The 27,019-nt window shown below is 42.6% G+C and overlaps 1 protein-coding gene across 6 annotated transcripts in view; it reads left to right on the forward strand.

The window, feature by feature from the left end:
• The window catches only part of GOLGB1 (golgin B1), a 40,189-nt gene that overhangs the window by 4,932 nt on the left and 8,238 nt on the right, over positions 1-27,019 (forward strand). For 2 of the 6 annotated variants that reach the window (XM_066182542.1, XM_066182543.1), the window contains 15 exons: positions 285-381; positions 993-1,145; positions 1,894-2,046; positions 6,078-6,230; positions 7,181-7,303; positions 7,729-7,842; positions 9,582-9,993; positions 10,651-10,742; positions 11,048-11,144; positions 13,805-13,878; positions 15,488-15,575; positions 16,336-16,403; positions 17,331-22,282; positions 23,088-25,038; positions 26,451-26,629. In XM_066182542.1, coding sequence (XP_066038639.1) covers positions 292-381; positions 993-1,145; positions 1,894-2,046; positions 6,078-6,230; positions 7,181-7,303; positions 7,729-7,842; positions 9,582-9,993; positions 10,651-10,742; positions 11,048-11,144; positions 13,805-13,878; positions 15,488-15,575; positions 16,336-16,403; positions 17,331-22,282; positions 23,088-25,038; positions 26,451-26,629 — 8,699 coding nt within the window. In that variant the 5' untranslated portion in view covers positions 285-291. Of the gene's footprint in view, positions 1-284; positions 382-992; positions 1,146-1,893; positions 2,047-3,564; positions 3,589-3,767; positions 4,144-6,077; positions 6,231-7,180; positions 7,304-7,728; positions 7,843-9,581; positions 9,994-10,650; positions 10,743-11,047; positions 11,145-13,804; positions 13,879-15,487; positions 15,576-16,335; positions 16,404-17,330; positions 22,283-23,087; positions 25,039-26,450; positions 26,630-27,019 lie in introns of those variants that run through there. The other 4 variants (XM_066182544.1, XM_066182545.1, XM_066182546.1 and 1 more) reach the window with 4 other exon arrangements.

A 27,019-nucleotide genomic window follows, 5' to 3' on the forward strand; every position in this document is an offset into this window, starting at 1 on the left:
TGTATTTTTCAATCATACATGTAGAGCAATGAAGGAATCTTCATGTGTCTTGACACCAGCACATCCTCTGCTTTAATTTTCAGAGGGTCCAGCTGCTCGTGTTAATGTGACCATTTCTTTTTTTTCCTGAGGTTTTACTTTGGCTTTTCTCTCTTGGCAAAGGAGACAAATTCCCTACAAGCCTGGTGACCAGCTCCTCTAGCATTAGAGATCAGCATCAGGGAGCTTATTCTTCATAGCAGTTTTGACTCTGGAACTGTATTCTGACTTTGGTTTTGTTTTAGACTGAGGATGCTGAGCCGTTTGTCAGGTTTAGCAAGTACTGTTCTACAAGAGCTGTCTGGGGAGGATGGAGATGCAGTTACTGAACCATCTGTTGCTGTAAGTACAGTGTTATCTAAAGACTTTCAGATCTTATTGACAATTAGTTTGGGAAGCATGGTTCATTAGACTACAGTGAGAACTGTCTCCTGCTTCTTCCTTGCTAAGCACTAGACTGAGCTGTCATTCCACTCTGCTTTTCTTCTACTCCTCACCTCTTAAGTCAGCATTTCTGTTGGGCAGACCATAATCTCCTCAGTTTCCACATTTCAAGGAACCCTAACCCTAGGAAGCAAACTAGAATCAGGGTGAAGAAAGACTTTCAAGAGTACTAGGGGTTGTGTGTAGCAGAAGGGGGGAAGCTCTTCATGGTTGGGTGACAATGGGAGACTTCATCTCTGCTGCCCTTTGGTACTGAGACAGTGGATAGTGTGTGAGGGTGTCTCGTTTCAAATTTGTTCATGTGGTGTTCAGCAAGGTACTCTCTGTGTGTTGGCTTACAAGTTCTTTGAGCTTTCCTCCTGGTTTCATCTAACTGTATAGTTCTGCAGGCTCCATGAAATGCAGGCAGGGAGTGGAGTGCGGTATTGAGGACTGGAGCTGAAGATGTCATGTGGCTGTAGGCTGTTTACAGTGTTTCTTCCTTCAGAACACTCATTTTGTTGTTACAGGTAGAAACTTTGCAGTCAGAAGCAGAAAGCATGGAGGAGGCACCTGAGGAGCTGTCGGAGCGCCTAGCCCAAACAGAAGAGCTCGTTGTTCAGCTGAAGGATTTGATTCGAGAAAAGGATGCCCTGCTCCAGGAAAAAGAAACTGTACTCAAGGTACCATTTCTTTCTCTGGGGACTGAGAGTAAAATGCTGCTTCATTTTTCTGTGCAAGCCAGTCTCTGGTTTCTTTTGAACATGAGATGCCTGCATGACGAATGGCGTCAGTTCCAGAGAATTATTGGAATTTGAAGAATGGACCCTAACCCAAGAGATGTAGGATGTCTTCTGTTAGTTTGATTGAGTTAATTTAGTCTAGAGTAGATAAGTTACATCCAGGTTACACAGCATTTTGTCTCAGTGCTCTTTGAGGCCCATGCAGATTCCCAGTGGCTCTGATAAATACTAATACCTTGTGTGAGGTTGCTCTTTCCCCGCTTCAGAGTGTTTGACACAGAGTAGCCTGTGCTGCGCTCATCCACTAGTCCAGTGGTTTTACGATGTATTCCCAAAGGTACGTGTTGCCTACCCTGAGGTATGGTGGGAGTAGAGTTACTTGAGATAGTTCTGAGGGACTGCATATAGCAGAGGAAGTCAAACCAAGTTTGTATTCTTTGCTGGGTGAAGTCCCTGAGTGCTCTGTCCCTTGAAAGGAAGTGCTGGGGTGGAAGCTACAATTTTGGTATGTGTAGTGTTTCACAACAAATTTAGTTTGCAGATGTGTTTTAAATAGTGCTGTTACTGAGGAGGCAGGGTGAAACAGAATATGGCAGACTGACAAGCTGTGTAGCTTTTTCAAGGTGGTGCTTCGTGTGTAACAGCACTGGGGTCTAAGGTGCAGTCGGTTTGTGTCCTTCTCTTACAGAAAGAGCGAGAGGCTGCGGATGCGAAGCTGATGAAACTTAAACTTCAAGCCAAAGCCAAACTGGCCTCTCTGAACAAACGCATCGAGGAGCTGACAGAGAAAGGATCACCACTGCCTACACAGGCCTTAGCAGAAGAGCTGGAGTATCCCAAGGTTGGGGCAACAGGGCTGCATAAAAGATGTAGTTTCTATTGATAACTGGTACTGCCTGATGTTCCAGGTCACAGGGAGCCAGCGGGGCCTATTTGTCTTATTAACAGGATATTCATAGTTCCAGCAAGGATGTCTATCCCTGTGCTGTAGGAAGCCTATCTGTCCAGCTTCCTTGTACTGCAGATGCCCTTGGAATGCTCAGCTTGATCAAGGGTATGGGCTAGTTTCCCTTTACATAAGTTCTATAATCCATTGTCGCCAAACTCTTTCCTGCAGAAACTGTGTGTCTGTCTGAGCTAGGAGTTTCAAAATGTTCCCTGTCATGTCAGTGCAGCAAAGGCTGGTGGAGTACAAGAGCAAAGAGATAAGGTCATTGAAACTGGAAGGCAGTAACCTCAATATAAGAAAAAATAAGTATGTATTTTTTTCCAGTCAGGTGGCTTCATGAGCTGTCATAAAATTTATGGTTGACAAACCATAATTGTGTAATGCTAGGTAGAAACTGAGGGGGAAGTGTCCTCTACGAAGACATTAAAGAGGCTGTTAGCTACTAACTAGGAGTTCCCATTGGAGCTGGTAATTTTTGAAAACTTGACTATGTGATGAGCAGAACAATGTTTTCTTTAAAAAGTTGGTAATATCATGGAAGAGAAAATGGTTTCCAGACATCATATGATGTTCATTAAACCAGAGAACATAAAGGTTATTTCAGGCATTGAAAAAAAAAAAATTAAGATATTACAGGAAACTTTAAAAGGTGCATGTGAGAGTTGTCAGATGAGAGGTGACTACTATTGAAGTGAAGATCAGTTCTATGACTTGTACTGATTATTTTTGATTGAGAGCATCATGAAATCATAGGAATGTGCTTCTGTAATTCCCAATACCAACTTGAGAATCTTTCTCAGTGCAAAGCACCATCTAGTTTCATACATAAAGAATTAGATGAGCTCAAGGACTGACACAATAGAAAAATAAAGCAAAATTTAGCCAGTGTACGATCAAGCATTTCTAGTGTCATGACACTGTATGCTGCAAGGCCATGAACAACATTTCCTGGCTACAGAGGCTGTTCAGCTGTGTCACTTGACATTGCTGTCCTGGTGTTGAGGCTCTTTTTTAGCTTGTCTATATGCAGCATGTGTGTGTAACATCCGAGTGCTGTTACATTACTTCATGTAAACTTGGTGTTGAGGTCTGGTGAGTGTTCTGGCTTCAAAATTCGAATTTATCAGTTGAAGAAGGCAAAATGAGAGAAAGCTGATCATCAGTTAATTGGTGCAATACAGGTTTTAAAAAGAGGCCTTATCTTTCTTACATACCCTTCTAGCTATTCTACTGAGACTGACAAGGCCTTGTGTGGAGTGTTGTCATGTTCTGCTCACTTGGAATCAGGGAAGATAAATTCTGAGAGCAGCAAGAGGCTTTCTGTTCTCCCATCATGTTAATAGCTGCCCTTGGGAGGCACTCAAACAGCTTGGTTATTTAGTCAGCCAAAGTCAGAGAGGAAACGTCGTTTCTTTCTACAGTTGTATGAGGAAGGTGAGCATCAAGAAAGTGGGAAAACTGTTAAGGGATAATGTGGGTGAATGTATGAATGTAAGTTAGCCATTAAGAAAAATTGATACATATATGGATATATTCAACAGACACATATACATATATAAATATTCTGTGGCTAAATATGCATGTATTCATATATAGGCATATATGTATGTATGCATAGGCATGTGTATGCAGATGGGTTAATACATGTGTGTTTAATAAGGACAAGTACAGGTATTCTCAAACTGGGGATGCAGCAAGTGTTGTGGAAGGCAGGAAGATGTGCAGGAAGCTTTTTAATTTTATTTTTGTAGGGGAGGAAAAGGAGGTGAAGGGGTTGATGGTATGATTTACTACTATACATAACTGGACTGAAGTTTGGGTCAGACTGGGAGTGAGATTCTGTTGAAATATGCATTTATATTGCAGAGGGAGAAGAGGTAGAAAGCTATTCAAGTCTCTGACATAGAGGAAGGAGAATTTACAGTGCTGGAGAAATGTGAGCCTTCTAATTAGAGGGATGGGAGCTTGAGACAGTCTCCAGTGGACATGGTATGGACCACAGCCTTACTTGGTTTGGGTTAGAACATAGTTTGAGTGAAATTATGTTAGAGCAGTTACCTGCAATATTATGTATTTGACCCGGAAAGCACTAGCTTCTTTCTTGCAAGGTTAGACCTCCTGAGAGGATACAGAGTCCTCTATTTACAGTTATTTTTCCAAGAAGATGCTGTCTTGAGTTATGGGGGTATTTCCTTGAAAGTTACCCTGTCATTTGAAGGTGAAAATTCTAGGTTAGAGTTGCTAAAATATTGAATACTAGCAAAGGGCTGTTTTTTTTCCTCTCTGTTATGTGGTCCCTGTGGGTAGGCTGTATTTTAAATATCTAATTAGTCCTCTTACTTCCTGGGCTTTTAGCAGGGTGCCTTATTTTGAGAAGAATGGAAGTATCAGCTTATGTCTTTCTATCAGATAGTTTTTGTGTACAGAACAATTGAGACTCCTCTCAAACTTTTGAAGTGGGTAAATTAAAAATTATGGTCAGGTATAAGAGTTTATACATTTTGGAAAAACATAATATTTAAAAGCTTGAGCTCTGGGAACTTTGTGGCTGTGCTACTGTCCTTAATTGTGGCACTCCGTGTAACGGTCAGTGTAAGAGGCTTTTCCAAATCCGACTGTGAATATCAATCCTGAAAGCGAATTACAAATAGGCAAACTAATCCACCCATCATCCCCTCTAGCAACTCTTCTGCCCCAGCCTTATAAGTTATGTATATCCTTGGCTTCTTAGCGCTTCCTGCATTTCTGTTCTTTATTTTAATGTCCTGTTCTATTTCTAAATTCAAGTGCAGTTGAAGCTTCTTTGTCTGTCTGCTCTGCCTCCTGCCAGTGACCTTCTCTGTAGGTGAAACATCTTTTGAGGAACAGTAGTCTCTTATTTCTATTACACTGATGTATAAGTATTTTAAAATGCCTTCATAATAGTTTCAGAATGGGTTTAAAGACATAAATACGCTGTAGAATTCCTGTGTTATTGATGGTATTTGACCCAATACCTGCCAGAAATAAAATGGAAGAGATGCATTTTATATATATTCAGAACAACATACCCAGCACTGAGTGCTCACAGTAGCTGGAAGTGCTGCGATGAGAATGGTTTGTCTGCTCAGGGACAGGTGGTGAGGGACCACCCTCACCCAGGTGTGAAGCACAGCTGTGGGTTCAGGGGCCTGCCCTCACCCAGGTGTGGAGAGAGAGTGAAGAGTGCAGGTGTAGTGTGCTGGGTTGTCTGAGTAGACACAGCCTAAGCACGTTTTATGTAAAATGTTGTTTACATTTCTTGGTCACAAACAGAGGGTTTAAGTGCCTCAGAGTGGAGTAGAACTGATAAATTTTTGCCCGTTCCCTTTGCTTGTATCTAATAAGTTCATTGCTATTAATCCTGTAGTCTAAAGAGATTTCCATGGGTGTTTTCTAGGCTGCCTACCCCTTTGTCACACCGGGAATATTCTTCTATAGCTAATTTTAAAGTGTTTTTATTTCTGGTATTAGAGAAATTTGTGATGTTAAAAAGCCTCACAAATCAGGGTAGTCATATAATAAATAATGTATTTAATAATCTAGTTTGCCTTAGTTTATATAGTGAGCAGTCATGGACTGTTAGCCCTTCCAAGTGTTTTGCCACTTCCCAATTAAGGGCATCTCATGCATATCTACACAGAAATAGGGAAAAGAGTTACTTAATGTAGGACAACTTCATTTAAAGAAACAAAAGAAATGTAAAGTTAAGAAATGAAGCAATGTAGTAAAAATAGCAGTAAATAGTAGCAAAAATAAGCATCTGATAACGAGTTAAGAGTGAAGTAGCATTTTAGTGTGGTTTTAAAAATTAATTAATTTATTTAATTTATTAACCAGTAATAGTGATAAGTTTACTTTTTTCTGTATCTCTTCTTCTCCCCTTTTTTCTCTTGCAACGTCAGAAAAATGAAAATACAAGTGAGGGGCATAGAGAGGAAGTGGAAGTACTGTCAGAGCAGCTCAGGGAGCGAGAGGAGGCTGTTCAGGATCTGAAGAAACAGCTGGCTGTAGCCAAAGGAAATCTGAAAGATGCTGAAATCAAGTATGCAACACAGGTACAGAATTTTTTTTCTGTTCATCAGTCTGTGTTTCCCACATCACCAGTTAGACTAGTATGATAGAATACAACAATGGTTACACAGCTGGTCTTCAATTCCCTTACCCCAATTTTTTCAGTTTTGTTCCTCCTCAAATCACCTAGGTCCATCAGTTTTACTGCCTTTGGCTCCTCCTCTAAACATTATATTAAGTCTTTCACGATCCCCAAATGATCTTCTCCTGCCCCCCATCCTGTATCCCCAGGCCAGAACCACCCCTGGTGCAAAAGGTGCTCTGCAGGTAAGAGATGGGTTTCACCCTTGGACAATGGGGCTGATGACTCACTGAGGAGGGAGGAAACAGTCCCTGGAAGGGCCTGGATAGGGTGTCCCTTCCTCTGAGTCAGAATTTGGGTTCTTCCCTGTCTACCCTTGCTGTTCTGTGATGGGCTTTGCAGTAGCTGGGTCTGGAGTGTTCTTCCAGCTGCCAGGCCTGCCGTGCTGTCTGTGTTTTGCTGTGGGTGTGCAGGGCAGCTGCTTAACACAGAGTGTAACAGCTTTAAGTTTACGTTGTAGTTATTTGTGGAAAGATTTTTTTTTAATACTCTAAATTGCAGGTTTTGCTTTTGAACTGTGATTTGGGCTGCATCCTATACAATTAAAAGCCCAGAAGTTTTATGAGCTGTTAATGATCCAGTATTCATATATTTTGTTATTCTGCATATCTGTTCATTAAGTTCTATGCTTTTTGCTTTCTGGGATTTGAAGTCTTATCAGTTGTTAAACACATATTAGTAGGATTAAGACACCAGGTAAAAATACCATTTGACCAAGATGATGTATAGGATTGTAAAGCTGACAACTCCACCACACATGCAGTATGCTGGTGCATGTTGAAAGCAAGCCTGTGTGTCTGTCAGGTTCGTAACCTTGTTGGTTTGTTTTTATTTTGTGGCTTATGTTTTCAGCTGAGTTCCCTTCAGGAAGTGATTCAGGAGAAGGAAGCTCTCCTGGAAGAACACGTGCACCAGCATCAAGCTGAATTGCTCAAGACGGTGGTCCAGTCGGATGTGGAAGTAGAGATGCAACAGGTATATTTGATATAATAATCGTATCAGGGAGGGAGGAAGGAAAAGGACTTCTACCAGAAGACACCCTGAAAGAACAGCTCTTGTTAAAGTAACTCAAAAGGGATAAGAAGGAAGATGCTTTGGTTGTTTGGAGCTTTTTGGAATGCTAGTTGGGAGTTTGAGTCCTAGCTTCAATCTGCTGGTTTGCTCTCAGTCAAAGAGAGAGAACAGTTGAAAAAGGTGTTATATTACTGTGCTCCAGTTCCATATTCATGAAGCAAAGTAAGTTTCTCCTACTGCGCCAGGGCTCCAGACTAGGTGTCAAAAATGAATTCATTCAGGCGATCAAAGTAACTGTGTTACAGAAATGATGTGTATCAAAGAAACATGGGAATCTAAACTTACATTGGTCTCCCCAATGCTGGATAAACTTGTCTCTCTCACAGAACCTGCGCACACTCCAGAGAAAGGTCGAGGAGCAGGAAGCAGCTCTGTTAGGACGAACTCAGGTGGTAGAACTGCTGCAGCAGGAGTTGCATACTGCTGAAAAACAAAATCAGGTACTTGGACGTGCTTTTTATTGCTTTATTCTGTGTGTGTGTGTGTGGTAGATGGGGCCTTTGTCAGTCGCTCAGAAGTTACCAGATGAGGTTTTGTTGGCACCAGGGTTCCATCGTGAAATCAGCTGGGGCCACCCTCCCTGGGTCAGGCGTTAGAGCTGCAGGTCTAAGCTGTAAGCCCAGCTTACAGCAGGTACTGCCAGACAATGGGGTTCTGCAGCTGCCAGCTCTAGTGATCCAGGCTCTGGGCAGGTGGACAGGGTCTGCATCTATCCATTCCCACACTGCTGACTGTACTTTCAAAGCCAAATGCACAAACCTCTGCCAAATGCAGACGTGCCTGACACACAGTGCTGCTGAAGTGTCAGTGTTTCTGGACTGCAGTGTCCTGGCCGGATCAGAGAAGAAACAGCTGTTCTTTGGGATGTCTTGCTGAGAACTTGCTTATATGGTGAAACAAGTTGTGGAGTGGGATTGGTTCTTACTTCCTCACTTTGGAGTGTAAAGAGGATGAGATCAAGTCTTTGCCTATATGACTACATAGACATGTGCTCCTTGAGACAGGATTAAGAACACAACCTCTTAAAAGGTTGGTTTGCAGATTGAGGATGAGTGTATTTTCAGTTTTTCCACTATCTGAACTTCTGAAAATTCTCCATCCCTTTAGAAGAGACTTACACTGAATCAGTCTCATATTCATAAACTGCATGATCTTCAGCTAGTCTGATGCCAAACCTCACTTTGATGATTTTTACACACTTGTGCCCCACATATTTTCTTTGGTTCTGTGTCCCAGCCAGGCACAATGGTGGGTCCTCTTACTACTGTAAAGAACCTCAGTGAGCTGACTTGTACTCACTACTGACTGCATTGCTCAGCAGGGTGTATCGTGAGGTGGTGGCATAGATATCTTCATGGCATGATTGTTGGGCTCCCTTGGCTTCTCCTTGGTGTCTTTGACTTCCCTCATACATTCTGTGGTCTGAAGGAGACCTGGTGTAGGTACAAACTTGAGGCCGTGTGGCTGAAGCCTACCCATAAAGTAAAAGGAGCTCCTCGTCAGATTCCTCCTGAAATTAGTTATGCTGACCATCCACAGCTCCAGGAGGAGGAAGTTTGGCAACAGGAGTTTGGGCAAGTGTAAGGGCTGTTTCTGTCTCTTGGTCACCTTAAATCTCTGGTAGACCAGAGCCTTCTGAGATCTTTCTTAAAGAAGTGGGTACTGTGTGGAGCCATCTGTTACCTCCAGATTCATATTTCAGCATTCCCCTTTCACATACACACTTTTGTTCTGTTTTTTTTTGTTTTGTTTTGTTTTGGTGGGGTTTGTTTGTTTGTTTGTTTGTTTTTAATTTTACTCTGTAATTGTTGAGTTCTCCCTCATTTGTTGTAGCCCTTCCTCCCCTTTTTGGGAAGTTTGCTTTCTTCTAAAAGAGAACTCCTGGCCACTGTTCTGTTGAGTCTTTCCTCTAAATTCCCCTCCTCTAAATCAAGATTTACCTTTTCTTTACCACAACTACAAGGAGTTGTTTCTCCTAGCATTGCTTTCTTGCAATTTCTAAATAGCGGGGCAGTTTCTTTCTAACAAATTGAAATTTCTGATGTGTTTTTTTCCTCCCTTCTGCTGCTCAGGTATTTTGAAAGGATTAATGAAAACCTTAAAATATAATTCATGTGCTTCGCTTTGTCGCGGTATTTAACTGGTTGAGAGAGAAATTATTTTCTGTATCACTTTACAGACACTCCTAGATCAGTGCCAGAAGATGGAAGTGGAACTAAACTCCATGAGGGATATGCTGGATGCGGAGAGACGAGCGTCTCAGGATCTCAGGGAGAAGATGGAGCTGGAACTAGCTGAGAGGAAGCTGTCTTCCCATCGCTTGCAGGAGGAGGTGCAGCATCTCTCAGAACAGCTGGAGGAGGCAAGAAGAGCACAAGCTGAACTAGAGGTGAAGTATAAAGACCTGGAACAGGAGCATGGGCTGGAGGTGGAAGAGAAGAACCGGCTGCTCAGTTGTCTTGCAGTGGCCGAGCAAGAGCTGCGGTGTGGCCGTGCTGTCCTTGGAGCCGAGAAGGACCAGCTGGGACAGGACGTTGGCCAGCTCTTGGTGCCATCTGTGGAACATGGAGCTACAGCACACGGACCACTGGGTGAGCAAGCATGGCGCTTAGGTGGGGCAGGTTCTCAGGAGCCTGAGTATCACTGGGTTGCCTTCTCTTTGGCTTTGTTTTTATAACAGCTCGTAAGAATGGCTTGATGGAAGAATTCCTAGTTGCACAGGGGCATAGGAGTGGTGGTGCTGTCCCAAGCTAAGGGGTGCTGGTTAGTTTCCACTGTTCTATCTTTGGCAGCTGCAAGGGGAGCAGAAGTGTGGGGCAGCATAAATGGTGCTTTGCTTGTGTACTGTCCCAGCCTCGTCTTTTGGGGCTTATGGTTTTCTTGAGCTGGATGTATTTTTTAGTTGATTTTACTGATTTGTTGGATTTTTTTCTGTCAGGTTGTGTAAGTCCTTTTTAGATGTACCATATTTTTCACAGTCTGAATTTCTGCTGAAATCATAAGTAAAACAACCAAGAAAAGCAGACTGTACCATTTTTCCCATAGACCTGTGTTAGAAATAATGACATTGTTCTTGTCTCAAGCTTTTATTTCAAATTGGTTTTCTTCCAGCTTTTTTGTGGCCCAAAGCTGAGACAGAGACTAAGAGATAAGGGATTTCCTAAACTATTGTGCGTGTGTGTAAAATGGACGTAGTTTGGCAAAAAAGACAAGAACAGACTTTAACTCCCCTTTTTCCCCTCTGTCAGATGAAGTTCTGCAGAAGTCTGAAGAACTTGTCTGCTGTCAGGGTGAGCTGAAATCCCAGCCACAAGTGCAGCTCTCTGAACTGGAGCAACAGGTTTGATGTTTTCAAATTATTCTCATTAGTTTTTCTGGTATATTTAGGAACTGAAGCCAAATTAAATGTTTAGAATTCCATTTTTTTATGATGCATTGCTTGAGACAGGCCTTCATTAGTTCTCTCAGCTGATGGGCAGGCATGTTATGACTACAGAAGCCTGGAAAGAAGGAGAAGTCAATTTGAGTAGTTTAAACGTTGCCAATTGATTTTTTTTTTTTTAATTAACTGAATTATCAAAGACTAATATGTGTTTATAAATGGTATTAAAATTTATCTTTCTCCCCTCCATCCTGTTTAAACAGGATGAATCAACTTCACTGGAAAACACAACAGATCAGGAAGACCGGAATGAGACTTCATTCCTACCCACAGAAAACTTGGAAAGACGGAAGACAGAAGGTCGTATGATTACCTTACCTATTTTAATATTCTTAATATCCTTAAGAATCTTTCTAAAATTAGTTTCTGCAAAGTAAGATGTAGCTGAAGTGGTAGATTTCCCCAGTACAAAATGCTGACAATCAATCTGCAGGTTACACTTCTGGAGGAGGTATTTTTGATAGCTTTTGCTGAGACCCATATAAATGCCACATATAAAAAACCCCAGACAATTACATTGGTTTTCAGTGTCTGGTCATTTAGGCTGGTAGCAGCAATATCACAGCTGTATCCGAATTACACTATAAAACAATTACACTATAAAACACGATTACTTTAGGGTCTGGTGTACTATGACAGTAACCTATCTTGATTTTTGTGAGATAGATTTGTTTTGCTTCCTGTCATTTAAAGATAGAACCTCTTCATAAGAATCTTGGGGTGTAATCACCGAAAAAACAGATTCCTACAGTCCTAGAACATCACCCTTCTCTTTTTTTGTTCCAAGATCTCAGAGATGCAGGTCTTTAATTAACTTCAAGACATTGTTTAGAATCACAGCGTGGTTTGGGTTGGAAGGAACTCATAAAGATGACCTGGTCCATCCTCCCCTGCCCTGAGCAGGGGGTGATCCTTCACCAGGTCAGGTCAGGTTGCTCAGAGCTCCATCCAACTTGACCTTGAACATGTGCAGTGGTGGGGCAGCTGACAGCTTTTCTGGGCAATCCAGAGAGAAGCAGCCCTCTTGAAAGGTTGCAATAAGGCCTCTCTGAAGCCTTGACGACCACAAGTCTCTCAGCCTTTGTTCATGGGAGGTATATTCCAGCCTTCTAATCATTTTTGTGGTTTCTTCTGGACTAACTCCAGCAGATCCACATCTGTCTTGTACAGGGGATCGCCCGAACTGGACACAGTGCTCTGAGTGGGGTCTCACAAAAGCAGAGAAGAGAGTGAAATTGACTCCCTCAGCCTGCTGCCCACACCTCTTTTGGTGCAGCCCGGGGTATGATTGGCTTTCTGGGCTGCAGGCACACGTTTCCAAACTCCTGTCCAATTTTGAGTTTACCAGAATCCCAAAGTCTTCCCCTGTGGCCTGTTTTCAGTCCATTCACCCCACAGTCTGTGCTGTACTGGGGATTGCCCCAGCCCAGGGGCAGGGCGTTGCACTTGGCCTCACTAAACCTTGCTCTGCACAAGGGATGCATGGCTGCATTCCTCAAGCTTGTCCAGGTCCCTTTGGATGGCATTACATCCCTCCAGCAAAATCAGCTGCTCAGCCAGGTGGCGGCTGCAGGTGTGCCGTGGGTGCACTCCCCCCAGATGACTGTCAGCAGTTAGGACACTAAATAATCCCGGTGCCAGTATGGACTTCTTCAGGACCTGGTTCCCACTTGGATGTTGAGCCATTGACTTTGCACACAGCCATGCAGCCAGTTCCTTGCCCCACCTAGCAGCCCACCTGTCAAACCCATATCTCAGCAATTTAGTAGCAAGGGTGTTGGAGAGACCGTATCAAAGGCCTTACAGAAATCCAGCTTTCAATCTGATATCATGCCCCAAGCTACAACTGTGTGCATCCAAAATGCACTTGGATAACTTTAGTCAGGTTTCTAAAAAAGCAGCTCCTCCCTCTACTGAAGGGAATTCCACCTGAAAAAATGCAGTGACTCAGAGCTTCACTGTCATGTTACTTAAAACATCCTTCCCAATGCATGTTTAGCTGCATGTTTGCTTCAAAACAAACTTTTGCTGCTGTTGCTGTTGTAATTCTGTTCCCAGTGGGTGTGTTGAACACTTGATTACTGACTTTTTTTGATCTTAAACAGTAGGAGATGTAATTTCTTTTTAAAAACTACCAAAATATTAAATTAAACATAAAAAATCATCATCTTTCAAGTCTGCTATATAGGTTCTAAATACTTTGTTACTCCTTTTTGTGACATGAATTTGTCAGTCTTGATTAAAGTAGGATACCTAAAACTGCCCACTGTAATCCGGTACTAACTTGGATAGAATGAAATAAGGATTTATAGATAGTTATCTTATATTTTGCAATTTCTGGTGCTTTCAAGCAGACCTCAACTTGGTCCTGAGTTTTATTTTGCAAATATATTAACATATTTTTCATACCATCATTGCTAGTTAACATGATCCCAAAAATGGGGTCTGCTTTTTTAATTCTTCTAAGTTGGTGTTTCTGGGGAAGACACAGTATTCGTTGCTTTGCTGCCTCCTATACTAAAAAGCTGAGGCCTCACCTAATACATTAATTAGAACTGAGATGAATTACAGAATGTATTTTTCTGTACATTTACAACAATTTCTCATATTATTTTTTCCAAATGAAATTTGAAACATCTTGCTCCAATAGTTCTTTCTTTGCTCTCCTTCATAAAAATGTTTCTTAGAACTCGAATCTCTATTACCTGTCTTTCAGTATGTCTGTATGATAACAATCATTCTTTTCTAGAAACTGCTTAAAACAGCTTGTTGGTTGTGTGGTTGCCTCTAAAAAAAAAAACTAAACCCATATTATCCCATGACCGTGTTACGTATCTCCACTACATAAGTGTTATTAACAGCCACGTGTCCTTTCTCGAAAGTTCCTGGAAGAATATCCTGTTGCTGTCTAAAGCAAAGACTTAAGTTTCAAAGAAATTTATTGTGTTTGAACGTTTCAGAAATATCACATTTGCAACTTGTTCTCTGGGAGTCTCAGCAAGAAGCTGTGATGGTTGCAGAAGATGCAGAACAGGTAATGATTAAGCAGCTGAAATAAGCTAAAACTAAAATAGGTCAAGGACTGGCCTTCAAACGGCTAAGCTGTCATGGTCTTTTTTATCAATCCTCTTTGGAAGGTTATTATTAACTGGATTAATGGTGAAAGACAGAAATAGCTTCCAAATACAGCTTGCACTGTGTTCATAATAGACGGTGTTTCCCTTTGCCAGCTGTGTGGATTTCTTGTGTTCTTCATCCACCCAATCCACATTTGTGCTATTTTCTACCTGTTGTGAGTTAGTTTTTCAGCAGAAGGTCTCTGGAAATAAAATTCCGAAGGCTCAGCTGTCATTATCCAAGATGCCTTTCAAACCAGCCCTTGTGCACTCCCACTGCCCTGATGGGCGCCTGGCTGGGGGGAGCTGTGTGCTCCTTGGGTGGGTCACTGTCCTTGAGCTGCTGCAGCGTGTCCAGCTGCAGGTGCAAGTGCAGTCAGGCTGTTGGGAAGAATGCAGGATTAGGAACCTGCTGCTTGGCCTTATGCTTAGCATGGGGAGGGAGATGACAGCCTCTGTGCATCTGTACTGAGGATTTGCTGTGGAACCCGTTGTTGGCTTAGGTCACAAGGTCTGACTCTTTCCAGCCTGCTCTGCTGGCCCATCCTGTCCACAGGGGGAGGGTTAATGCTGTGTTTTATCTAATATATTCCTCTCTGTCAGAGGGTTTGTATGTTACTGTGAAGTATTAAGGTAAAAGTTGATATTTGGAACTGGAAAAACATTTTGAGTCATTCATCCTGCTTGACTCACACCCTTGTCTTCCTGCTGCCTGCTGGGAGATCAGTGGGAATATGCACACACCCACACATATAGTCTTTTCAAGGGCAGATATAAGCATTTGAACTATCTTCTACTGCCCCTTTATAAACAGTGGAGAAAACAGGTTCTTTAGCATGTGACTCACCCAGAACAAGGTGAATGTTGAAAATGGGTCAGTGTAAACAACCCTGGAATTGTCCATTTCAATGTCCTTATTATAAAAGGAGTACAGCTAAATAGCTTGCATCTAAGTTTTTACACTTGGACAGCTATTTGTACCATTTGTGCACCTGACCCATGGCTTTAGGCCAAGTAATGCAGTTACCCAAACCCAGGTTAAGGCATCTAGCAGTTAAAAGGTTCTTGTGGGGTTATTGGTTTGTGTGTGTGGTAGAGCCCAGTGTAACTTTGTTGGGAAGACTCCAGGTTCTTTATCTGCTGGAACTGTGAGGTACAGACTGACAGACATGGGACTTCTCACCTTCTCTGCTTGGGTGGTCAGTGCAAGGTTGTGATACTGTAGCCAGTCCCTTTGAAGTAGTGAAGATGGAAGAGAAATCATCTCAAGGTGGGAAGGAAGTTATTTTAATCATTGCACCCTTGTATACCTCAATCTGCTGAGATATGTCTTAGTCTATTGCTTAACATCAAAACCAATCTTTTTCTTTCTTTATTTATTTGTTTTCATTAGGCTTCATAGTTGTGTCCAAACTTGGGACTGATAGGTTTTACTTAGAGCTTGGCAGAGCAGTAGACAGCTAAGAGAGCTGTCTTTTTGTATCAGGATCCTGGCTCAAAGCTCAGTGTTTTTTCTTCAACCCACAGAATAAGAATATTGGTGCTGAGGCAAAATTGCAAGACTTGTGGACTGTGGAAGCTCCAGCCTCTTATGTAGACTGCTCTTCTTCTACAGGTGGGGACACAGAATAAGGCACGTGGCCAGAAAATTGTGGAAATTTGAGAAGTTTCAGGGGCAAATCTTAAAATGATTTAGAAAAAGGAGCTCTGAGGTCAGCATCTAAAGATGATAATCTACAGAGGGTAAAAAATATTTACATGAGGTAGAAGAGAACATTCTGATGTGGGATGGGTAGGGTATACCAGAAGAGAAGAAAAAAGTGATTGCTAAGGTTAGAAAGAGAGAATGGATTGAAGGAGCATGTTTGTAGATGCAAAGACTGATGTGTAAGGCACAGAAGAGAATTAAGATAAAATGAAGAACTATGTGTTTCTCTGCAAGCCAGTAAATTTCTATTGTGTCTGGAATTAGTTCCCCCCTGCATCCCACATGAAAAAAACAAAACAGTCAAACCAGTCTATTACCTGGTTCTCTTGTCTCTGCTCTTCATCCTTCTGCAGGGGTCAGAAGTGCTGTGTGCAGGTGATGCCAGCATGCAGCTAACACAGGGAGTTGCACAGGGCTGTATGGCAGCTGCAGGGTCTGTATTGGTGGCTGGGGTTAACCTACAACAGGATGTCTGTGCACTGCATAGACTCAAACTCTGGCTTGTTTTCTTGTGTGCTTGGTTTGCTGCCTTTTTTGTTGTTGTTGTTTTTTGTCTTTTCTCACCTTGTATAGAAGCTCCGGTCCCATTTATTGTTCCTTCACTTACCCACTGATTTCACCTGCAAGTCGTTACACTGATGGTGACAAGTGTACCTTTTCTCACTAGGTGCGTCAGGAGAGCTGGTGAACTCTGAAATGCAAAAGCCTTTTGGTGACGCTTTCGTGCTCTCTGAGGTACAAATGCAGTCCAAAACCCCTTTGGTCTCAGAATTGTATGCACTTGCAGATATGAAAACTTTAATTTAGTTTAGAAGCCTCAAAGAGTTGGCTTATTTTTAACCTCCTGTGACTTAAAGTGATTGTTTCATTACAACAGCAGACTTTTCAAGAGCAGCTCTCTTTTAATGGTTCCCCATAAATTGTTTCCACCTGCCAAACTGATGAGCAGCCTTTACAGTGCAGCGTGTTGACTTATTGGTGGCTGTTGATCCAAGCTTTCTGGGGAGGATTTGTGACTGCTTTTCTTTTGTAATCTGTTTTGGGGGATGGGAAGAAACCTTAAGATAGTTATTTGGAAAAAGCCAAGCGCTTTGTTCGAGATGCTTTATCTAATGCTTTCACTTTGGACATGGACGCAGGTTGGGATGTGGGCTTCTATCCTGCTTCTTTGCCCTGTTAAATAGGCAGATAGAATAGGGGACAAAACCTCCTTATTCAAAGGCTATGAATAGGATGCCACAAAAATGTGGCTGATTAAGTACACTAGAGGGCTTGCGAGAATCACGGGGGGACTTAAACTGTTCAGAGTCATACTATCTTGTAATCAAGAGAGAAAGGGAAAAAAGGGAATAGGAAGTTGCCCTTATGGTCTGATCCTGGAGCCAGAATCTTTCATGCTGCAACTTCAGAAACAAATTAGCAGAAGTGACCTGGGAAGTCACAAAATCACAGAATAGTTGGGGTTGGAAGGGACCTCTGGAGGTCACCTAGTCTACCCCCCCTGCCAAGACAGATTCCCCCTATTATTAGCAAGGCTTCTATTTATTGCGGAAGCCAGCTTCAGAAAGCTGCAAAAGCTACAAAATGTGCAATGCAGATACTTTGAAAAGTGTCCCTTTCACAAGATTCAAAGGAAAAATGATACCTGCTATTTTCTTTCAGGCAAGAACAGATGGCTTTACCAATGAAAGCAAGCAGTTTACTGAGGAAAGTTATCCGTCTGGAATTCTAGAATATATTGCTGCAGAGAAGCAGAAAGAGCTGTCAGTTTTGCTGGTGGAACTGAAAGAAGCCCAAGAAGAAATAACTTTTCTGAAAAGCCAACTCAGGGGCCCCAGTGGCCAAACTTCTACAGGCAGCCAAACAGAAGCTAACCAGCTGGAAGAGAATTCACAGATACAGTGTCTGGAGAAGGGAGAGCAAGTGGCTTCTGATACACAGAGTGTCTCATTACTGAGAGAAACAGAAGTGCAGCAAATTGGCTTTCTTCAGGAAGACAGAATCAGTTTCCAGGAACAGCCTCAGGGAAGCCCTGGCACCGCTCAATCTCAAGAGCTGATAAAGTTACAAAACCAAATTACAGAACTGCAAACAATTCTGCAGAAATCAGAAGAATCCTTTAGGAAAGAACTAGAAGAAAAGTGTGCAGAAATAAGTAGGCTAAACCAGTTGGCTGAGGAATACAGAAAAAAAAGAGAGGATCCCAATAGTACATTTTGTGTTTTGACTGAAGAACAAGATCAGCTCTTGAGTCAGGCAAAAGAACTTTCTACCATAACAGAACTGAAGGAGCAAGTGAAGCAACTGGAGGAAGAACTGGCTCTTTCAGAAAAGCGGAGACTGTCAGACAGTCAGAGCAGTCTTCTAAGAGAGCAAATCCAGAGCCTTAAAAATGAATTTAAATCCAAGGATATAAAAATTGAAGCTTTGCAAAAGGACTTGGATGAAGCACAACTTCAGCTTTCTGACCAGGACATGCAACTAAAGGATCTGAGAAGCCAGATTGAGACAAAGGAATGTGAAGTACTTGATCTAAGACAACTTTTGAGGAAGAATACAGCAGAGATGGAAGAGCTTTCCCACGAGTTAGCCGTAAAGGGACACGAGGCAGCAAGCCTAGAACAGCTTGTTGCTGAGCACACCAGGTCTATAGAGAGCCTGCAACAGGCCTTGCTGGAAAAGGACCAACAGATGACAGAGATCAGTGTCAGCATGTCTGAGAAAATGGTCCTCCTGAATGAAGAGAAATTTTCTCTAGGAAGTGAGCTGAAGAGTCTAAAGGAGCAGACAAGTTTGTTACTAAAAGCCCAGGAAGAAAAAGAACAGAACATAGGAGCAAAAGATACATGTCTGAAATGTGGGGCATCTGAGCAGCAGAATGAGACAGAAGCAGTGAGTAAAGAAAATGAGGAATTAGTAAATCAAGTTGAACTTCTGAGAAAAGAAAATGAGCAAGTAAAGCGGAAGCTGCAAGCAGCACTTGTGAACAGGAAGGAGCTTCAGAAGAAAGTAACCAAACTGGAGAATGAATTAGAACAACTGAGTAGAGAACAAAAATCAGAAACCTCAGTGGCTCAGGCAGCTGCAGCAGAAGAAAACATGAGAAGCACGATCAGCAAAGAAATGGGTCTTGAAAACCAGCCCAGTGAGGACTATCTAATTCAGTTGCTTTCTGAAAAGGAATCTGAGTTGCAGAGCATCCGGAAGGATAAAGAAACTACTGAAGCACGACTGCAGGCAGTGATTGAGGAAATGAGACAAAGCTTGCAAGGTAAGGCAAACACTGTTTCAATTAAAGATGAAATCATGGAGCATCAGACAATTCCTGACAAAGTAACTGAAACCAATGAAAGCCCAGAAGATGATGAAGAAAATGAAAAACACAGTTCAGCAAGTACAAATCTGGAAGAAAAACAAAAGTCTGCTCTTAAAGAAAGGATTTCAGTTCTTGAACAAGAAAAAGAGCAACTTCAAAAAAAACTTCAAGAAGCTCTGGTGTCTCGCAAAGACACTATAAAAAAGGCTCAGGAAAAAGACAGGCATCACAGAGAACAACTGAAACAGCAGAAAGATGATTACAACATCCTGCAAGAACAATTTGATCAGCAAAGCAAAGAGAAGGACAGCATCCAGGCTCAGCTCAGACAACTTCAAGAACAGAAAGGATCGGCAGAGAGTATTTTTGGGAGTCAAGACAGGTTGGATTCTTCATGCATGGAAGCAGAAGATAAAACAAATAACAGGCTTGTACAGGTTGCAGATGTTTCTGAGGAAGAGTTGAAAAAACACCTTGATAAATTGCAGACAGAGAAAGAGAAACTGGAATGTAATGCCAGCCATATGCAAAGGGAACTTGCTCACAAATCAGAATTAATCTTTGATTTGCAACAGCACATAGCACAGTTGTTTGTAGAGATAGAAGGGCTAAAGAGGACCTCTGACCAAGCTGGAGCTAAGGGAGCAAGTCTTCAGACCGAATTGGAGGAGAGTCAAGGAAAATTTTCTGGAGTGGCCAGTCTGGAAGACCTGAAAATCCTTGTGCATCAAAAGGATGAAGAAATGGAATTTCTTAACCAGCAGTTAAAGGAGAAAAGCGAAGCTCTCAATAACGTGCAGGCACAATTGCTGGAAAAAGAGGACTCAGTCAAAAGACTCTGTAGTCAGTTGGAAGCTCAGGCTCAGGTGCACGAGGAGCAAAGCAAGCGACTACAAACAGAGATGCTTGAAATTCAGGAAAAGCAAGAGGACAGTGCAGAAGCAGCTAAACAAAAGAATCAAATGCAGAGAAAGTTGCAAGCTGCACTTATCTCTAGAAAAGAGGCACTAAAGGAGAACAAATCTCTAAAAGAAGAGCTGGCTAATGCTAAAACTACTATTGACAGTCTTTCTGTCAAGCTGACAAATATGGAAAGCCAAATATGTGGCCATGTTGAAGAAACAGATACCTTAACAGACAAGTTAGCATGCCTCACTGGAGAGCGAGAAAAACTTAATGCAGAAATGGATAAACTACTTGGAGAAAATCAGAATCTTGATGGATGCTGTAAAAATCTTACACTTACTCTGGACAGAGTTGTTCTAGAGAAAGAGAAGCTGGAGAAGGAGGTGGAATCACTGAAGAGCCTTCAAGCCACTGAGAGTTCTGAGTGGCAAGAGAAATACAAGGAGCTTCAGGGAGAGTATGAAACTCTGCTGCAGTCGTATGAGAATGTGAGTAATGAGGCTGAGAGAATTCAGCGTGTGTTGGAAACTGTTAGGCAGGAAAAGCAGGAAATTTGCCTTCAGCTAAAAAGGGCTGAAGCAAAAAAAGAGGAAACAGATAAGCAGCTACAGGAAGCTGGACAGGAAATGGATGAAATGAAGGAGAAAATGAGGAAATTTGCAAAATCAAAGCAGCAAAAAATCCTGGAACTAGAAGAGGAGAATGAGAAGCTGAGAGCAGAAATGCATTTTACAGATGGAGAGCTACACAGGACCGGAGAGAGCTTTACAAACGGTAGCCTGAAAGAAGATCTGGAGTGCTCTAGGAGGGAGTGCCAGTCTCTTTCTACTCAGCTTGAGACAGTAATGGCTGAAAAGGAGTCTCTTAATCAGGAGATCATGGACTTGAAGTGCCTTTTGCAGTTAACAGAATCTAAACTGAAGGAAAGCAGAGAACTTGTAGGCAGGTATGTTGCTCAGCAGACAATGGGGGAAAAAACTAATGAGGCAGTTGCCACACCATCACCAATGGAAGGGTCTGAAAATCAAATGGAAGAAACTTTTAGACCAGAGCCTCCTGCTGCAGAGCTGGAACAAGAGGCATTTGAAAGTGGTAGACCTTACGAGGATCCTGGTATCTACAGACAGCAAATAGCTGACCTCACCAAGCGAATTACAGAGCTGGAAGATAATAGAAAGGCTTCAGAGCAACAGCTGGGTGACATCCGCAGGTGTGTCGAGACTTTAGCAGGTGAGAAAAGGGCTTTAGAGCACCAAATGGAAGAGAAAGTCCATGAAGTGAATGATCTGCAGGCTACAGTAGCAAAGATGGAGCAAACGGTCCAAAAAGCCAAAGACGACCTGGTGAGAATGACAGCACTGAAGGATGCTCTGGAGGCTGAAAAGGATGACTTGGAAGAAAGGCTCATGAATCAACTGGCAGAACTTAATGGAAGTATTGGAAACTATCAGCAAGATGCAACAGACTTCCAAATCAAAAATGATCAACTGAAACATGAACTTCAGAGTTTGCAGAGGATAATGCACAAACTGGAGGAGGAGAAAAGTCAGATGGCAAAGGAGAAAAGCAAAGCAAGTTCTGAAAAGCAAAAGGAATTTATAGAAAAGCTAAAATACAATTGGAGGGGAGAAAGCAGCACACATATAAAGGAGCTTCAAGAACTGCTGAAACAGAAACAGCAGGAGATTAAGCAGCTGCAGAAAGACTGTATTAAAAGCCAGGAAAAAACCAGTAGTTTAGAAAGAACTGTTAAAGCTCTGGAATTTCTGCAGAGAGAGACTCAGAAAGAGGTAGAAGCAGCCAAAGAAACTTCAGCTAAAGCAGCTGAAGATACCAAGAAAGCCCAGGCAGAGCTTGCTCTCTGCAGAGTAGTGCTGGATGACACTCAGAGTGAGGCAGCAAGGGTTCTAGCTGAGAGTATCAAAGTGAAAGAAGAATTGCAAGCAAACAAAGAGAAAATTAAAACTCAAATGAAGAAAAAGGATGAGGACTTTGAGAGAAGACTGGAGCAGGAAAAAGACAAGCACTCAAAGGAGATCAAAAACATGGAAGAGAAGCTGGTAACATTACAGAGGGAGAAAGACCATATGGAAACAACTGTTGGTAATCTGCAAGACTCCTTGAAGACAAAGGATCAAGAAGCCAAGCAACTGGAAGGTAGTCTAAACAAAACGCTAGCCCAGCTTGCAGCCTTCACCAGGAGCATGTCTTCCCTTCAGGATGATAGGGATAGAGTGATAGATGAATCAAAAACATGGGAGAAGAAATTCAGTGAAACTATTCAAAAGAAGGAAGAAGAAATACGTTCAAAAGAGGAAGCTTGTGTTATGCTAAAGAACCAGATGAAAGACATGACCATGCGTGTGGAAGAACTCCAGACTCATATATCCGGGTAAATAAGCTGTGGTAGGGGAAGTTTATCAGGAAAGTGTTACTTTGTATTTGTTGTCTGCACAAGGACCCCGGGTGATCTCTCTGGAATAGTTCTTCTTCATGTCATTAGGATAAATGTGTTAAATCTGTTCTCTGTGACAAGCACTCACCATCCGATTACTATCCAGAGTCTTTCAAGTTTCAGATTAATTAAAGAGTTTCTTTTGCATGGGGTTTTTGCACTGAGAGGTCAAGAGGGCATTGGGATACGTAATTCCAGTTTAATCCCAAAATAAATTTTAAGGGGAAGATGGAGCTATGGAAACCTATCAAAATGTGTATACATCTGTGTATTTCCAAAATTCAAAACCAAAGCATTCTTATACGAGTAAATTGTTTTATAAAGTTTGTATGCTGTGTCTTTGCACGCTGAAGCACGGAATGGACATCAAAGGTATCAGATCAGCAATTTCCTCCTGAGGTGGTGTGAGGTTGTTTTTGTTGTTAGTTGCAATGGATGAGAAGTAATGTAATGACAAGGAGGTGATGACATTCAGTATTTAAGTGCCTCCATTTTTTTCAGTATTGACATGAACAACTTTAAAATAATATATTCCCCTAGCACCACCCCTTTCAGGCAGTAGTGCAGTCAGAACTTTAAAAGATATCTGGAATTTTAAATTGAGAGATATTTCCAGCTTGCTTTCTTTAAGTAAAAGCAATTCTGTGGCTTTTCTAAATTTGTATAAGAACAGTGTTAGTGTGGGTTTACATACTGAGATACTGTCTGGATTTTTGACAAACTTTATCTTTTCTGTTTTCAGGCTGGAAAGCAACAAGAAAGACTGGGAAGCTGACTGCAGGAAGGAGATTCAGCATCATCAAAAAACATGTGAAATGTTGCAGGAGGAAAAAAAGGAGCTTTTGACTCAGCTTGAGGGGTCTCAGAAATTGTACAGCAAGTCTCAGAATGAACAGCAGGAACTGGAGTCAGAAATCAGCAGCCTGAGAGACCAGCTTGCTGACTTACAGATTTCCTTCACCAAATGTGAGCTGGCCAGGGAAGAGCTGGGGGCTGTGGTCAAGCAACAAGAGACCAGTATCCAGAATTTTAAACTCAACTGTGAACAGCTTGAAGCTGATCTGCAGGCTTCCAAGGACCTAACAAATAAGCTGCATGAAGAAACCAGTGCCAAAGATCAAAAGATCATGAGTTTGCTGTCTGCCAAAGAAGAAGCAGTTATGGCTGCTCTAGCTGAATTACAGCAGCAACATTCTGAAGAGCTGAAAGAGTTGGAGTCTAGGCTAAGTAAGGAGGAAGAAGATCGAAAAGCCTTGGAAACTGAGAAGAACAAATTTCATGACAAACTTGATCATCTCACTGAAAAGATGAAGATAAGCAGAGAAGAAAGTAAGCAGCAGAAGGCACAACTGGACTCCTTCACTAAGTCCATGTCATCTCTGCAGGACGACCGAGACCGCATACTGAGGGACTACAAGCAGCTTGAAGAACACCATCTTGTTATGATCTTGGAAAAAGACCAGCTGATTCAAGAGGCTGCTGCTGAAAACAACAAGCTCAAGGAAGAAATGAGAAGTTTCCATAGCCAGATGGATGACCTCAACTCTGAAAACGCCAAGCTGAACGCAGAGTTGGTGCGGTACAGAGAAGACCTTAACCAAGTGATTTCAATAAAGGACTCCCAACAGAAGCAACTTCTCAAAATACAGCTTCAGCGGATCCAAACCCTGGAAAATGAGAAGGCCAGCATAGAAACACAGCTGAAAGAGTCAGAGCGTACTCAGGATGATCTCAGGAAGCACGTGGAAGCTTTAAGAGAGGATAAAGTCAGTATGTCTCAAGAGATTGAAACTCTTGTGTCCTCTCTGTCCCGGGTGCAGAGTGAGATGGCAGCGTTACATGAGGGGAGTCCCATTGTGGAGTGTCAAGCAGAACTGAAGGCTCGAGAGAAAGAGGTACAAGAACTGAGTCATGAGCTTTCCCTCTCCCAGAAAAGAGTAACAGAACTTGAGGGGGAGCTAGAATGTGTTCAAAGGGATGCAGCCAAGAGAGTGGGAGAGGCAGAGGACAGGCTTCGGAAGGAATTGAAGCACCTGCATCATGATGCAGGGATAATGAGGAACGAAACCGAGACAGCAGAAGAGAGAGTAGCAGAGTTGGCACGGGACTTGATGGAAATGGAACAGAAATTGCTTGCAGTCACAGATGAAAACAAAGATCTCAGAGCTCAAATTCAGTCTTTTGGGAGGTCCATGAGCTCTCTTCAGGATAGCCGAGACCAGGCCAATGAAGAGCTTCATGTTTTGAAACAGAAACACTCTGCAGACTTAGAGGAACAAAAGAGTCTAGTGCAGAATCTTCAGAAACAGATGGCTCAGCTACAAGAGGAGCAACGTTCCACTGCCAGGGACCGAGATATGCTGAGGTCTGAGCTGACAGAACTGCAGGAGGCTAGTGATGAAAGAGGTCTCTTGGCCCAGATTGAGAAACTTAATCAGCAGCTCAGAGCTAAAGATGATGAGCTTCTCCGCTTGTCTTTGGAATTGGAAGGCTCTTCCAACCAAGTCAAATCTTTCTCCAAGGCTATGGCAAGCCTGCAGAATGACCGAGACCGTCTGCTGAATGAACTGGACAAAAAACGTAAGATTGAAGAAGTGAAACAACAAGCAGAAGGGAGCACTTCCACCACTTCTTCAGAAGTGCAGAGTCTGAAGAAGGCACTGGCCTCCTTGCAGAGTGACAGAGACAGAGTAGTAAGTCCGTGTTCTCTTTTCCTGCTCTTACTTAAAGGACCACAGGGAGGTCTGGATCTTTAAGTCTTAAAATCCAGCTCGCTTAGATCTGATAATTGCAATTCTCTTCACAAAATCACAGAATAGTTGAGATTCAAAGGGTCTTCTGGAGATCTTCTAGTCCAACCCCCCTGCACAAACAAGGTTGGCTGGAATAGGTTGCTCTGTACAATGTCCTGTTGGATTTTGAATATCTCCATTGATAGATATTCCGCAGCTCCTCTGGCCAACCTGTTTTTTCATGTATCTGGAAACGGTTTCCGGAATTGTTGCTCCCTCACTTTCCCAGGGATGGAGATGAGGCTGACCAGGCTGTAGGTTCACAGTTCTTTCCTGCCCTTCTTGTAGGTAGGGATGACATTGGCATTATTCCAGTCTCCAGGAGCCTCTTGGGTCACCATGACCTTTCAAAGGTAATGGAGTTGCCTCCCAATGACCGTGGCATTTGTGGGCATGCTCCATCAGACGCCATGGATCTGGTATGGGCCATCTATATTACTTTCTCTGGCATGGAGGCTGTGATTTCCTTGTTAACTTCTCAGATGGATTCTCTGTTGGCTTGGTTTAAGATATGAAATCATGGAAATAAGGTCCTTGTTAACTTGCTTAGTTCACATCTGTGTCAACTCATTTGATTTGCCTTAGATTTCTAAAAAAGACTAGAACAAAGACTTGAGTTTCCTCTTCCTCTTGGCAGCTGATTTTCAAGGCAGGTACAAGACATTGCAGATTCCTTTTGACATCCTTGCCTGCACACTGGATGTGTCTGTGTTTGTATAGTCTCTGGCACAGTGCAGCCCAGCAAGTTCCAGAGTTGTTCTTACTGGTCAGAGGACAGAGTTTGTTATGTCCCACTGCCACTCACTAAGCACTGTCCCATCTCTGGAGTCAGCCATGTCTTCTTGTCTTCAAAAACAATTGCAGTGGTGCATGTGTAACAACAGCTTATTTCTAATTACAGCCTGACTGGAATTGGAGAGCCAAAAGGATTTTACTTATCAGTTTCCTGGTTTACAGTAAATACCAGATTCAGGAGTTACGCTTAACCAGCTCCTTCTGTGTCACTTAGTTTTCCTCTGAATAAGATAAGTAATATTGTAGCCTGGAGTCTTTTTGTTAATGTATATCACGTCTTCATGGGAGGGCTCAAAACTCACTGCCCTCATTAACAATAGAATTGTCTGAGGGGTTTTTTGCTGAGCAGTTTTTAGTGCACTGCTGTGTTTGATTATTTAGTTTCTAGTTCCTCTGTCATCTGAATGTCATCTTTTTTCCCTCCAGACACCACAGTGAGAAATGCTCTTGAAGAGTTCTAAGTAATGAACCTGATGCTTGCTCAGCTGTCACACACTGATGTTTCTCTTTAACTGCAGGTAAGAGAGCTGGAGAATCTGCAGCAGCAGTACATCCTGGTCGGGGTGGAAGCCGCTGAGAATTCTCGCTTAAAGGCACAACTGCAGCAGTGGGAGCAAGAGGCAGACAAACAGCTCCGTCTGCAGGAACAACTGAAGCAAGAAGGAGCTGTGTACCAGCAGGAGCTCCAGCAACTCAGGTGAACTGTCTATCTTGCTCCCTGCCTCGGCGAGGTTGCAGATGTGTTTATTTCTCTCAAAGAGCGGTTGTGGGCAGAGGTGGAGGGAATGCTGAGAACCTCAGCCTGGACTGTGCCAGGTGACACCAAGGCACTCTGCCCTGGCCAGGAGAGAACACGTCTTTCTCTCATTCAGCTGCTGCCTCAGAATTACAGCCCAGCAGCTTGGAGGTCAGTTCCTGTGTGAAATAGATCAATGACCTTTTAGTTTTTATTTCCTTCATCCAGTGGTCAGTATCATCTGTTGGAGAGGAAACTGAGGCTGTTTCTTGTACTGGAGCTTATGTATATGATCACAGTACTCTCCATTCCAGGCTGCTGCTGAAGACCCTTTATTATCCCACTGGTATC

Source organism: Chamaea fasciata, unplaced genomic scaffold (genome assembly GCF_029207755.1).
Source record: "Chamaea fasciata isolate MVZ Bird 193981 ecotype frontalis unplaced genomic scaffold, bChaFas1.0.hap1 SCAF_5, whole genome shotgun sequence".
NCBI classification, from domain to species: Eukaryota; Metazoa; Chordata; class Aves; order Passeriformes; family Sylviidae; genus Chamaea; species Chamaea fasciata.